We start from the raw sequence: 15471 nt of genomic DNA, 5'->3' as shown, positions 1-15471 counted from the left end.
AGTATTCCTGTAAAAGGCCGCTGCAGCCGGACGGCGTGCCTTAAGCTCCACCCGCCCGCTCTCAGACTCTACCTCCATTATTTCTCGGTGTGTTTATGTTGCCGTTGAGTGGTCAGAGTTGACACAAACGCACTAAGCTGTTGGTACACCCAGCCTGACCCTGCTAAAACGCCGCTGGTCACCGTGGTGACGATAAAGCACTGTTATAATTGGTTTACCGCTTTGTTCTGCCTCTCAGTGCAGAGAGAAAGGTTCAGGTTACCGTCACTGTGCCAGCGTGTGATAAAACCTACTTTACTGGCTGCAGGCTCTGTCAAGGAATGAATGCTCAGGATTAATTTTCAGGAATCAGCTGAAAAGAATTAAATAAATGTAGTAGAATGTAGTTGAGCTGAAACGTGTTCAGACTGTTCAGAAGGTTCTTCAAATTTATTTATTTTTTTTTTCTTATTTGGCACTTGGAAGTTGTTTTGTATCACTGCGTGGCTGACTGTCCCTGTGTGTGTGCTAAACAGGGTGAGCGAGTTTAATTCAGGTAGGTTTTTGGGATATTCACATGAAATAAAAAACACTCTGCTGCGGCGCGTGGTTTTGAAGGATTGTCAAAGCATCTGTCTTTTTCTTCTCTTGCCTTTTATTCCCTCTAAACCCGGTGTGTATTCTCCTCTCCTGTCCTCTCCTCCCGTTCAGAACCGTGTGGAGATAAATGACGTGGAGCCAGATGTCTTCAAAGAGATGATGTGCTTCATCTACACAGGCAAGGCCCCCAACCTGGACAAGATGGCTGATGACCTGCTGGCTGCAGCTGACAAGGTACAGAGAGAGTGGGTGTGTGGGGACGTGTGTGCACCTGTTACTATGTACATTTACACACAAGCCGGTGTGCATAATAATGTCTTCAAAAATACACCTGAGAAATTCTCCTCAAGCCCTGAACACACACACACACACACACACACACACACACACACACACACACACACACACACACACACACTACAATCAATCACATTCAAACACACCTTTTCCCACCTACCTGTGGGAGGTACACAGATGCACACTTACAATGAATCCTCAGAGGTGGGAAGTAACTAAGTACAAATACTTTTTTATGGTACTTAACTAGATTGTTCAGGTATCTGTACTTGAGTACATTTCTGACAGGATTTTACTTTTACGCCCTTCGTTTGAATACAAATATCTGTACTTTCTACCCTTTACATTTTCAAAACAGGCTGCTTACTTTAGTTTTAATGTGCTTGAGTGGATTTATTGATTGTTTTGTGTCATTGTGCGCCGCCTTCCTGACTTCAAGACTGACTTCAACCTAAATGGAGCAGACAGTAACACATAGAATGGATGGAATGGAATGGATCCATCAGAATACATCGTGCATGACAGACGTAACAAGATGGAAAAGACTTAAGAAGACAAAAAACTACAACAAAAGATGTAAGAATATGAAAAAGATGTAACAAGAAAGAAATAAAAAGACGCCCCCTGAAGTCAGAAGAACCTCACCAAACCCTGACTTTAAAAATCCAAGATGGCTGCCCTGTGCATCAACTAATGAAAGCTGCAGTAATGTACGGATTATTAGCACTTGTGTCTGGCGTCTCTTAGTTTATTTACAGAAATAATCTTGTCAAAGGAGTTTGAAAGAATAAAGAACAAGCAAAATTCTGCCACATCATTTTCAGAGGCTTTTTTAAATCCGTCAGTGCCTCTGATGGTGTCACTTTGTCTCAGGAGAGAAATATTGATATTTCCTCACCTCATTTATAGCCTTCATGCTTGAATGAGCGCTGCAGAATTGCACTTCCAAATTAGTGTTTTCTCTTTAACCAGTATTTCAAGTTTGGTGGCAGCGAACAGGCAGGGATTACACCACGGCCAACATGCCGGCGCCGTGGACGCCCCTGTGTGGCTGTAATACCCCTTCAGCACACACAGTCGGTTTGACGCCACGTCTGCATCACAGAACCGCTTGCTTTTCACTTCAGCGCCCATTTTAACAGGTTGGAGCAGCTGCACAGCCTGAGTGAGCGGCGTGGTTCACACGCCTCTCAGGTACGGGCTGCAGTGACACGTCATCCAGAGATTCTGTGTCTCCTGTGACCCGCGGTCCTACAGAGAAAATGATCTGTTGATGGTCATATCAACATCACACCTTTCACTGCAGGTTCACTGTCTCGATCTGTAGAATATGTCATAGACATGAAAAAAATCAGGTGAAGGACGGTGTTTTTCTGGTGTTTTTCTGGTGTTTTTCTGGTGTTTTTCTGGTGTTTTTCTGGTGTTTTTCTGGTGCAGTCTCTCTGTTTTTCTCTGGATTATATTCTCACTGAATTGACAAGAAGACTGTCGACATGTGACGCCTTTTATCTTGTTTTTGTGGACAATAATATTTTCTCCTGAGAGCACAGACAGCTTTAGTTTAATTTCTATGGAAGCCTGTTTCCTCCAAAAGATCCTGTTAAGTCACTATAATGAGAAACACTTTCAAAATAATCTGTTAGTATCTTAAAATGATGAATAACTTTTTCAAAATAATAATTTACAGGACCCTTTTTGGGCCACATGTTACGTTACGTTACGTTACGTTACGTTATGTTACGTTACAGAAGAAAAACTGGAGGCAGAGATATAGATCATGTGTACGAGCTGCAACAAAATAAACAATTTAACTCACAAAATGTCAAGAAAATAAATATTCTCACACCTGTTTTCCTCATCAACTGATCACCTTCTGAATTCAGATTTCTTTCTTTTACTGAACTAAAATGAGCTTTAATTTAACTAAAAACACTTCATTTAAACTCGACAGACAAAAACAAAACTGCTAGAGTCGGAGCAGTGCCTGACATTCTGCAGACCAGTAAATCAGCTAAATAAAATGCTCCCCCGCAAAACAAACAAACAAACCAACAGAACAAAACAAAATAAACAACCGACGAGAGTCATTAGTCAGTGAATTCGTCCAGTCGTCTAACACTGTTTCAGACGTCGCAGTGGTTCACGTTAACATTTTCTAAAATGACTGCACATATTTAGAAAAACATTGTTAAGAAAAAAAGCTAGCTTGTGTAAGCTAACGTGTTTAGAGAATAGTTCTGCTGTATGAATATTTTTTGATCATTCAGTCACGACTGCAGGATGAGGAAGTGTATGAGTAAGACATGATCAGGTTGTCTGATGTTTACTGCGATTATTTATTGGTTTGATTAATGGTTTACAGTCTAATTATGTGTGTTTGTATTTATTACTGACTGCGGCTGATCAGGCTAATTATCAGCTAATTGCACTGACACTGTTTTGTCTTCATACAATGTAATTATCACTTATTGTTATTGCACCGTTGGTTTTGGCCCCGATGACCCGATAAATTTGTTTTTATGAAAGGCCAAAACGGCCTGGTCATAAAGGATGACTTCATTCCAGGCGTGCGTGAACGCTCACGTGTAAGACTGAGTCTCAAACGTTCGAGTCTGATTCAGTGAAGAATTCCCTGAAGTCTCTGCAGAACCTTCCCACTCATCCTGAAGCGTGTATGAATACGAGATAAGATTATTGTTCCTTGCAATTTTGTAATCAAACTGAGTGGAAATAATTTCTTACCTCTCAGGTGATCTCGGTTCTCACCATCACTCCCCCTCAGTCTGCATTACTGTCACTTTTACTTCTCTTGGCCATATTTTTTTCTTATTCAATCTCAGCCCTGTTGTCGCTGCGGTGGAGTAATTCTGCATTTCCGTATCATTACACAGCGCGACAACAGTTGTCGGTGGCAGCGCTGTTTAAGTAATTTAGTTTACCTGCTGTTTCTCCTCTCTCTCCCTCGCTCTCTCTGTCACCGGCAGTATGCTCTGGAGAGGCTCAAGGTGATGTGCGAGGACGCCCTGTGCACGAGTCTGAGTGTGGAGAACGCCGCCGAGATCCTCATCCTCGCCGACCTGCACAGCGCCGACCAGCTCAAGACGCAGGCCGTGGACTTCATCAACTAGTGAGTTAGACGCCTGCCCAGAGATCATTCATCTCCAGAAGCACTTTCAAACTTATGCAAACACTTTTTTTTCCCAGTTTTACACACACACACACACACACACACACACACACACACACACACACACACACACACACACACACTCATATGCTTAGCTTTTCGTCAAAGGAAGTCATTAATTTTCAGTGGGAGCAATTTGCGTCTCCTGAGGAAATTTAATTTAATCCTGAGATCAGGCCGTTTTGCTGCTGTATCATATTGGACCATTCGGCAGTGAAGCTCAGCTGCTGATGTTAATCATGTTGCAGGCAGCCTGTTTAGGTAAGATGGGGTCTATTTGCATCAATGACTGCTATTTGTGTTCATGTAGAGGTGATTGATCGATTGATCCAGTGTTTGGACGCTCAGTTGTTACCTAAATTCATCACCTCCCCTCTGTTTCCTGAATTTTCTGTCTCTCTGAGCTCGGATGCACGATTTTTTCTATCGATATCTGAAATGCAAAAATTTTCCAACTCATTTTGGCTGGCCTCCCAGGCCAATATGGATATATAGACATATATATATATATATATATATATATATATATATATATATATATATATATATATATATATATATATATGTATATATATATATATAGACAACCTAAATGCAGACAACACCAGGTCTCTGCTGCAGTGAAAATAAATCTTTAGATAATTTTATTTTCGGCATGATATATTTTGTTGTTACGGTGATGAAACGCTGCTACTTTTTGTCCACAGGAGCCTCCAGAAACACACACAATTTAACTTAAGGTCTGTTTCACTTGATAATCACGTCAGATTTTGAAGCTAAATTCAGAGAAATTTCAAATATGTTGCTTTGTGATTACCACCAACTACATGAAAGTAGTACTTACAAATTATCACGTACTTGATCATGAAATCCGGTTGTCATTTCTAATAAATTTCAAACATGTTAGTTGATAATTTCCACCGACTTCCCATGAAATTATGGGACCTGGAAATTGAAGCGTTACCAAAAACTCCTCCTCTCATTTTTCCCACCTGTGTCTGGTCCTAAATACTTTTCCATACTTCACAGAATGAACAGTAACATGATGTAACGTGGCGACATGACGCTGGTGCCAATGATCAACAAAAAAATCCAACATAAATTGGCCTTTGGTTCCAAATGTGTAAAAGAACTTTAAAATACACAAATACAGTAAAAATGTGCAGAAAAGGAGAAGAAAAGCACAAAAATGAAGTCTTTATCTAATCTTTATGTTCTTCTGTATCCACACTGAGCAAAATCAACCCAAAAATATCCTGTTTTCACAGTATGTGTCCACGTCAATAACTTCAACACCTGGCCGTCTCTGATTGAATTCAGTGCAGCTTTTGAGCAGCTGTTGTTGCAGAAGTTTGTGTTTTATATTATTTTTATATTATATCTAAGGTTTTGGACGTCGGGGTTTCATTTCTGGGATGCTGTGTGCAGCATTTATAAATAAGACAAGTAAGATCCTAAACTTTGGTATCAGGTAAGAAAATGTAAGTATTTTAGAACAGCATATTCTGTGAAAAAACACAGGGCAGGGAAGAACACTGGGTTCAGGTGGTTCAACAGAAATATACAGTTGGGTATCATCTGTGTATCTGTGGACATTCATGTTGAACTAGTTAATGATGTGACCTAATGGAAGCATGTATGTGAGAAACAGCAGAGGACTGAGACAGCTTACCAACCAGTTATACAGGATCAAAACCAGCCTAAAGCACTGCCAGAGGGACAGAGACATCTTTCAGGACGATTGATTATAAATTGATTGGTCGTTGGTGTCAAATCCTAAGCACTTGATTAAAAAAGCAGGAGATTTTTTATTTAGATAAATGTTATTTTTGTGGTTGTGTTTTGTGTTTGTTATGATGGACACACTGCTGCTTTTGTCCAAGAACAAGAGAAGTTGACCAGCCTCATGACGTATATGGATGATGTGGCGTTAAAATCAAACACTCCCATGTTTTCCACCCCTTTGTTCCTTCCTCTGTCTTTTCTTCACAGCTCTACTCCTTGTTCCTCCACCCTCCTCCTCCTCCCTCTTCCATTCACTCCCATCTTCCCCACTTTCTGCCCCTCCTGTTCTGTGCTTAAGAGCTCATGTGCGCCTAAAGGTGTTCAGTAATGCAGATTTCTGCCCCTAATCCCAGTCATTAATTGTGGTTATGGGCGTTATGACAGTTTAATTTGCGACAGCGTTGTTGTGGTGGTGGGAAAATTGGCCACGGGGGACTCCGCGGCCAGCAGAGCGTTATCAACCCTCCTCCTGCGGACACAATGGACGGCAACAAGAGCAACAAAACAAAAATCAATTTAGAGGACGAATATAGAAAACAGGCGACACGGAGGAACCAATAATCCTCCCCCCAGTAGCACCTCAACCTCTTTCCAGACCAGTCTTTACAAGCAGCTTACAGTCATTTAGTGGAGACAATAGGAGTCCTCTTTATCCTACCTCTGTCTCATTTATTTATCCTCTCCAGGGATGTAGCAGAGAGTAGAGCCACCCAAACACTCTTTATCCACTTTGTTTAGAGAAAAGAGTCTTTTTTAGCCTAACATGAATCTTTAGGCTTTGAGTAAATTTGCAGACTAAATCACAGCAAGTAGTTTAAACTCGACGTGAGTAATGTCAAGGAAAGGTCTTTTAAAGCCTCTGAAAAAGTGGCTTTAAATTGTAAGAATGCACATGTGATCTCAAGAAACATCCGCAAAGATCTGAATTAAAATAAATTCATAACTATCAGAGAATCTGGCTCATTTTACAGCCTCCCATACTGAAGCAGGGTTTAGAACATGGACTCACTAATCTACACCAGCTCTGTAAGGATGGCAGCCTTAATACATTTGATTGATTGATTGATTGATTTTATTGTCAGAGCAAGTCTGTAGCTCCATGTGCAACATCATAAACAACAAATATCAGGACATAAAACAAAATACACACGTCCAAAAGTTAAGACAGGAGACGAACTTTTAATAATATAAATGCAGACGACGACATTCAAGGCCCTTTTTCAGAAACGTTTATTGCACTCGTAGACTTTCTTGAGTTAATCTTAAAAGTCTCTTACTTTAGAGCATTAATCATAAATGCAGCTGAACATATAAAAATAAAATGGCGATTCACTGTAAGGTTTGAGGTTTGTGTGGTCTGGCGTGTCGGGATCCTGTGATGTGGTTTTCTGATTATTTCTGCTGTGAGGAGAAAAGGACTGCCTGACGACAAAGTAAAGCAGTGAAAATGTTGTAAATATAGCGTACTCTTAAACCAATATTGATTTCTGCGAGGTAGAATTACTGTTTGTGTCAAAGGAGCGTGAAGCGATGTAACGGCTTCAGCCCTGTGACTCAGAGAGCAGACGAAAAGTTCTGCTGCACCCGCTGAGCAACACGGACTTTATTTTTCTGATTGGTCCACGGAATTAATCGGGTAAGTTTTGTAATAAATGTGTGAGCACAAATACACCCAATCCAAACTACATACAGGACAGTGAACAAACACTTAAATCCACAAGAGTTTTCTAACCACGTAATTTAAAGTCTCATGTAAGCATCTAAAAAGTATTAAAGATTACGTTTGAGTTTTCAGAGGCTCAGAGTGTTTTTCTGAAAGTAGTTTTTTTGTTGATAATAGTGGTGGTTTGCCTTATGATTACCACTGACTGGAGGTCAGAGTTTGGCGTCTTTTTAATTTACCTTCACACCGCTGGTCTTCTCCCTCCCTCTGTCCCCTCCTGTCCCTCTCTGCAGACTTTCATTACTCTCCCTAACCTCCCTGTTTTTTTTTATTTATCTTTTTTTTTTGTCACTGCTGCTGTCTCACTCTCTCCTCCCTCCCTCCTCCTCCTCTCCCTCCTCCTCCTTCCCCGCCTGCTGTGGCTGCTCTCGTGCCCTTTCGATGGCTCTGTTTCCTCAGCCTCAGCACACCGGCCATTACTGTAAGCAGGGGTTCACTTCCTCCACAGAGGGGAGGGTCAGAGGTCGGCTGGAGGTCTGGAGCTGCTGTGTGGACGGCATATGACCGCACAAATACACCCGAGCGCCAAGAGTAGACATGCCAAGACATAAACACACATGAGCACGCACACACACGCGCACATGCTGTTTATTTACACACAATAAAACATGAAAAATGTCATTAAAGGCCACACAGCGGTGTGCGTGATAGTGCAGTCCAGCACCCCGAGGGCGTCAGGAGGTTGAAGACAGCCACAGGGTCTGCTGCTGGAAACGCACATCTGTGGGAGACGCAGAAGTAAAACTCATCAGCAATTAATTACACGATTTATACAAAAATCTTTCTGGTCTTCGTTAGTTAATTATCGCTGACGCTCTAGATTCATAAAACCACAGGGAATGTTCGGAGTTCAAAATGTCTTGAAAATACTAGTAATTTTAAGAGTGTGAAGATTTCTGATGTCGGAATTTTTAATGTCAAAAAACAAGGAAATAAATAAAAAGATATAAAAAAGCAATCACTAATTAATGTTTGTAGTTTCACCTTAATAATCACCCGTCTGCCATGTCACGCTAATAAATCTAGCAGCTCTCCTAAATGGTAAAAAAGAAGTAAACATTTTGATAATTAATTTTTCATGCAAAAATAACAGAAAATACAATTTTCAGGCTCCCAGATATGGAGATTTGTTAAAGCTAAATTTGTATCAAAACCAGACATTTAAAGATCTTGGACTTTGAGAAAGTATTTTAAAGATGTTGCAGCCCCAGATTAGACATGACAGTTCACTTGTTTTTGATAACCGATAATTAAATATAAGAATTTGTTCAGTCTACCTGCAGAAAGAACTGGGCTCAGCTGTTACCACTGTACTGTTGAGAGGATCTCGACTTACTCTGGTTGCACTGCTGCACCTGCAGCAAATCAGTAAAACATGTATCCGCTCGAGTCGTCTCGTCCAAGACCACGAAACACCCCAAACACCACCTTTTTACCACCCGCCTCTCAGGCAGCCCCCGAACCATCCACACACTGACCAACAGGAAGGAGGAACAGCTTTTCCCCCGGAGCCGGAGCCCCAAAACACCCAAAACACAACGAGGAATGCAAGAATTTCACTGTCTACAATCCATAATATCATTAAAATATTCAGCGAATCCAGAGAATTCTCTGCAACGAAGAGGCAACACAGAATACCTGTGACCTTTGACCCCTCAGAGAGCGCTGCATTAAGAATTTCATGTGCTGGTCTGATGAGACCACATTTCAAATTGTTTTTGTAAATCACTGGCGTCAAAGACCGTCCAGGGTCGTGTTTCCGAGTTTCGATGTACCTTAGTGTTCTACAAAGGTTTCTAAGGTGGACTTTAGCTCAGGAACAACAGGAGACTGTCTCTGAGCGGGCGTCCTTAAGGAAGAGCTGCTGAGGTACATCGCTCGCCGCGACGCACGCATCAATTGATCACCTGTAAAGGCTCATGACTGACGTTTCACATAACAAGTGTTGCCATCATTATTTTACCTCAATCAAATATTATAGCAAACAAAGCTGACAACTAAAGATCATCTGTTAGAGTCCAGACGAGACTCGGTGATAGTTCCAATAAATACTGTGTGTAACCTATAAATACAAAATATAAAGCAGAGTATGAACTGGGACATGAGACAGTCTGAGACCTGTTGAAAGGTCAGGATAAAAGATTTTGTTCTCATAAAAACAAATAATAATATATATGATAGATGTCATTGTCGTCACACAGCAGGCAGCTGTATTCAGCATATCCTGGTTTAACTGCAGCGTTTTCTGGGTCTGCTGCATCGTAAGGTGCAGCTTATGATGCACAGAGCGCTAAGGCGTCTTTTTCAAAGACATCCCTGCTTATTACAGCGAGACAACGCCAAGACACATTGTGCACGTGTTCCAGCCGTGTGGCTTTATAGTAAAAGAGTTCAGGTTCGAGACTGACCTGCCTGCAGTCCACTGTTGTCCACTGCAGCCTCCAAAATCAACACAGTGTCAAAGTTCCTTGTAGCTGCACTTGATAAAAGTGTCCCTGCACCACCGTCCACTAAAGTCAACATATAATGAACTGAAATATGACAGTTTCTGTAGGTAAACAAACCAAAATAGAATAAAAACTAATATATGAAAATAAATCTGAGTATATGTTTTTATTTTACTCTAAAGTACGGTTCTCCTCAGGGGCTGAAAAATAAATCTGAGAGGCTGTGAAGTAACAAGGAGATTAAAAAAATCTGCTACATAAAATTATGTTTATTCTTTTCTTACTTTTGTCACACTTTTTTTTTCTCAAATTGTGTGAAATGCTGTGGAGCTTTACCTCCTCTGGACTCCGAACACTACTGAAACGAAACAACGTGTGAAGAGAACAGAGTTCCTCGGTGGAACCGCTCACAGCTCCTAGCTGTATGAAGTGTGTGCAGAGGCGTTGAGGAGGCATTAACTGTAAAGGGTCACAAGCCAAAATCATTTGGAACCGGCGCTCTAAAGAGTTGGATATATGATACGACACAAATATGATTATTATTATTATACTTTTAACTGTTTCCATAAACTTGAGTGTGATGGGAATGAAAGTCTTTTGGTGATGTGCTGTTGTGATAAATGCACTTTATTTTAAAGGTCATGAATAAGACTTAACAAGTTTTTCTTTTTATCAAAAAATACAAATAATATGATCTTTATTTGAATGTTTACCAGACCCTTATTACACTTTATTACAGACACATCCTGATAAAACTGTCCTGTAAACTAAAGTGTTTTATAGACTTTTATTAAACTTTATTTTTGTGTAATTTGGGGCACATTACAACAGACCTGTACTGGAAAGTAAAGTGTATTATTTCACACTGTTAGATGCTTTTTAGTCTTTTTAGAGGAGCATTAGAGACACACATCATCAGACCTGTACTGTAAACTGAAGTGACATCACATATCTGTTACTTGACTTTCTTGGCAGCTCTGTGACCCACAGACAAAATATTTCAGCTCTGTATAGTTTTGACTTTACTTGGTAGCAGATGTGATTTTTTACTCTCTAATAAAATGTATTAAGGGTCTTAAAGTGGGAAATAATACACTTTAATTTACAGTGCAGTTTCTTAATGTATCTCTAATCAGCCTCTAATAAAGTCTAATAAAGAACATATTATTTCTAGATTTTGTCTAATTTGATACAAAGTTGAAATGAAATTTGTGAATATTTGAAGAGAGGTTTTTGCTCTGATGCATTTACATGTTGTGGAAAATAAGAAAACTGTGACTCAACAGACGTTCTCGTCACATGCCCACATATTTATGATCCTTGAAGGTTGCCTTTTATTTGTGTGATGTTTTTTCTCTCAAAATGACCTTTGGGGTTAAATATTTAAAAATATAAAGTAAATAACAGCCCTGCCAGCTGGTATGACAAATCCTTAATGCCTCAGAGCTGCACTCCACACAGATGGAGTTACAGAAAACCAAACTCTACAGAAACTTGGTCATTTGTGCACTTATTTTATTTGCTTGTCCATTTACTTTCATTCCTCAAACATTTTCCCACTTTTTAAAAAATATTACAAATCTTTATTATTTTAAGCAGTTTAGAGACACAGTCAAGTCAAAAACATGGACATTACAGTCAGTCGTGTCCTTCAGTGTCCCCTCCTCACATGATGATACAGAATGTCCACAAAAAAAATATAAATAAATAATAAAAAAATAAATAATAACAATAGAGATGTATGAAGGAAAAAAAGAAACAATGAAATTGTTAAATTTAACTTGTTTTTTTATACATATAATATTGTTTATTTGCTTATATTATCAGTTACATATAATACAGACATACATTGATCTCTTGGATGACGACTGTAGAAAAGACAGATTTTTTATGTAAATATACTGAGGGTCTCAACCTGAGGCTCTTCAGCTCCTCTCTACGTCTATAACTCAGTGCTTTTTCCTCTAAATTTTGATGAAGAGAGGATTTAAGAGTTGCAGCTCCAGACAGATTTTTTGGCTCTTTTGATCATAAAGGTTGCAGAGCCCTGATGTATACCTGTATACATACATATACTCATTTTTACCACAAGAAAGGAAATATAGCAGCAGCCTAATAAGCAAAATAGTATGTACATACAAGAGAAATTTAAAAAGAAATAAAAAAAATACATAAATAAGAAACTAGAATGAGGAGAAAAAATGAAAATAAATGTTCAATATATGAATAAACAAATGAACAAAAATAAAAATATGAAGAACATAAGAGCTGAAGTGCCTGATAATGAATAAACTTTCTTCTTCTTTGTATCTCGTGTCTTCTGTCTCAGTCATGCGGCCGATGTGATGGAGACACCAGCCTGGAAGTCCATGGTGGTGTCTCACCCCCACCTGGTAGCAGAGGCCTATCACTCCCTGGCCTCGGCTCAGTGTCCCTTCCTCGGTCCCCCAAGAAAACGTCTCAAACAGTCCTAGTGGCGCGGAGAGACCCTCCTGTCCTAAATCCTGCTGCATCCTTGTGCACCGGCGACCTCACCGCTCCTCCCTCCCGGTCCTCCTCTCTCTACTCCTGCAGCATCCAGAGACCAAACCCAGGCTGCGTACGGCTGAGGGGAGCCAGAGGACTCCCAGGCCTGAAGCCACAGAGGCGCCGCTACACCTGTCTGTAGGTGGAAGACGGGGACAAGTCTACAAGATCTCAGCCTGGATGTTTATGGATTGCGAGCTCAAAGCCTGGCGTGTTCCATGGATCCTTTGTCTGCAATGTTGGAAAGCTAGAACCGTAATCTGAGAGTCAGTCACGTCAGGAGCTGATCTTCTGGCTTGAAAGAAAAAGTCACTGCTGACTCCCTGTAAATACAACGCCGCGGCTCGTCGGCGTGTGCGGTTTTAAAGCCCAAAAACTGAGCTTGTAAAAAGTGAAGTAAAGAGGATCGACCAACCAGAGAGTGAAAGACTTCTTGTTCCCGTTGTTTTGAACAGTGTTTGTACAAAATTTTGGTTTTTCTAGAGCACAAGTTTGAATAAAAGAAAAAAAGATCTGAACACGTTTTCATGTTCAATATTCAGCCTGTGCCTTAAACCAGACAGACGCCGAATCGGTTAAAGTCACATTTTAACCTCAGATTTCTGCTGATCGGTTGTGATTTGATTTTTGAGGAGAGTCATGACGCCACATTAAAGGGGTAGTTCAGTTAATTTGAAGGGGGTTATATGAGGTACTTCTCAATAGTCAGTGTATGGAGAGAGGAGCACCAGCATCAAAGATCTAAATCATTTTAAGTGTGCGCTATATTTAGAATTTTTTCACCATTATATGAGTGAAATGTTGCTCTTTCCAAAGCAACCAGACTCCTTAGACCTCATTTATAAAATGGACTTATGATCAGTTTTGATCTAAAATCACAATTTCGTGCTTCTTGCACTTTTACCAAAATCAAATTCAAGCTCTTTTCAAGCATTTTCCATCTTTTCCAGCACCTCACAGCTGTGGAAAATAACATATTTATATACTAACAGTAGTTTCACCCTGTTAGAACACAGTAGTTGCAGCCTGAAAGCTACTGCCTTGATCTGTTTGTTTGTTTGTGTTATTGTGCAACTTTTGGTTTTTTTTTATATAGAATTTAGTTCAGATTCACCAAAAACTTTAAACCAGCAACTCATGTGTTCTGTGAGATAAAAGTATTTTTCCTGACAGTCTGGTTGTTTTAGACAGAGTTATATTTAGTTTAGATAATGGTGGTTTCCAGATGGACTGACAGCAGCGTGAAGTGGTGAAAATATTCTAAATAAAAACTTTTATTAAAGGTAGGACCTTAGGTTTCGCTGCTGACCAGATCAACAACAACAGATGCTGCTCCTTTTAGCTTCTCTGAACTCGTCTGTCCACTGCAGTTAACACACCGACTCGTGAAAAGTCCCTTTAACTTTGACTGTCAGTCGATTGGTTGCCTTTCAGAAATTGTCGTTGGCTTGCAGTTTTAAACAGACCCAGAGTCAGATTCTATCAGCTGTTTTTTAAATACGACTGGAGAATCATTTTACTGTTGTGGCTAAAACTGAGACTATAGATTTACTCCTATACCATACTGTGAGATAAAACCGAGCTTCACTGCAGAACACACAGACCATATTGTCTGCATCTTGCAGCCATCTGCAGCTCCAGGTTTTTATTTTTTTTCTACTTACTTTCCATTCATGGTGGAGTTGCACAGAACAAATGCTGGCTTTCTCTCTTTTTTCTTTGTCAACAATGTGGAGGACGTTACGAGAACCCTGGAGTGGCCAAAGAGAGAATAAATATATATCAAGGCCATGTTTCATTACACTGAGCTCATGGGAACAAGATATAATTAGAAGTTTTAACCAGCTCTTATATATTTTCAGTATAAGAGGTTGGTATAAGCTTTGAATGTTTTCAAAAGAGGTTTTTGAGCAAAATTATCCTGTGTGTCTCCTCGTTACTGTGTGTTGCTCACCTGTGTGTTCAGTATGGGTTCATTTTGGTTCAGTGTCATGTGCACACAGGAGCATTTTGAGCAGTCGGTGTAGTAAAACGTGGCCTCAGTGTACGGTTTTATACTCTGGGGCGAAATTTTGCCAGCAAAGTCAAGTTATGAATATTTAATGAACACAAACAGATGTTTTTGACGTCAAACCATTTGACGACCACACGAGGAAGTGGCCGCTGTTTTGATATTGATGGATATTTGGTGATAACATTGCAATAAACTGACACTGGCTGCTGAACCTGAGATGGTTTAATTATTTTCTTTGGTGACTATTCTGGCAATGAAACCTGTAGGAAAAGATAACATTTTTAATGTTCATTATTCATTTTTAATCAGTGGTACAGGAAGTACTCAGACCATCTCCCTCAGTACGTGAAAATAATCCACTAACCTGCAAGTAAAAGTCTTGCATCAGAAAGTAAAAGTATCCAAGTATAATCAAGAAAATGTACTGAAAGTATTCAGATTAAAAGAAAAATGTCCCCGACTGTTAAACTCTGATCTCATTAGATGTTTCTGACTCCTGCATTAACTCATCAACCGATTAAGCAAAATCACACGAGGGAGTGACGTCGTACCGAAAATCATCACAGCCGTGATTCGATCATAGATAATTGATGATAATCTCAAGCGCTGTTTATTAGTCAGCAGTAATAATTATCAACAGATTATGATTTCTCTGTTTATCCGCCACTGGACTGGACTGTTGCCGAGCAACACAAACATTTTCCTGCACACTAATGTTAGCTTGCTGGCTACTTTGTGTACTGTAGGTCTACATGTTACCACAGCAGAGCTCTGCAGGTTAGCCGCGTCGATGGATCGATAAAACTGCCTCAACGCCGTATTCAGCTCAGACCTCTTAACACACTGAATGTCCAAGTTTAATTTTTGAGACTCACCCTGGTAGAAACCAAACAACCGGACCGAGAACGCATGA

At 40.0% G+C, this 15471-nt stretch overlaps 1 protein-coding gene across 2 annotated transcripts in view; it reads left to right on the top strand.

The window, feature by feature from the left end:
- Positions 1-14769, top strand: part of spop (speckle type BTB/POZ protein) — a 130066-nt gene extending 115297 nt beyond the window's left edge. For both annotated transcript variants that reach the window (XM_084744330.1, XM_084744328.1), the window contains exons 9-11: positions 691-813; positions 3861-4003; positions 12348-14769. In XM_084744330.1, coding sequence (XP_084600456.1) covers positions 691-813; positions 3861-4003; positions 12348-12492 — 411 coding nt within the window. In that variant the 3' untranslated portion in view covers positions 12493-14769. The remainder of the gene's footprint in view (positions 1-690; positions 814-3860; positions 4004-12347) is intronic.
- The last annotated feature ends 702 nt before the right edge of the window (positions 14770-15471 follow it).

Source organism: Lutjanus erythropterus, chromosome 19 (assembly GCF_056507025.1).
Source record: "Lutjanus erythropterus isolate fLutEry1 chromosome 19, fLutEry1.hap2, whole genome shotgun sequence".
Lineage (NCBI taxonomy): Eukaryota > Metazoa > Chordata > Actinopteri > Lutjaniformes > Lutjanidae > Lutjanus > Lutjanus erythropterus.
This window is presented reverse-complemented; position numbering and strand designations above follow the sequence as displayed.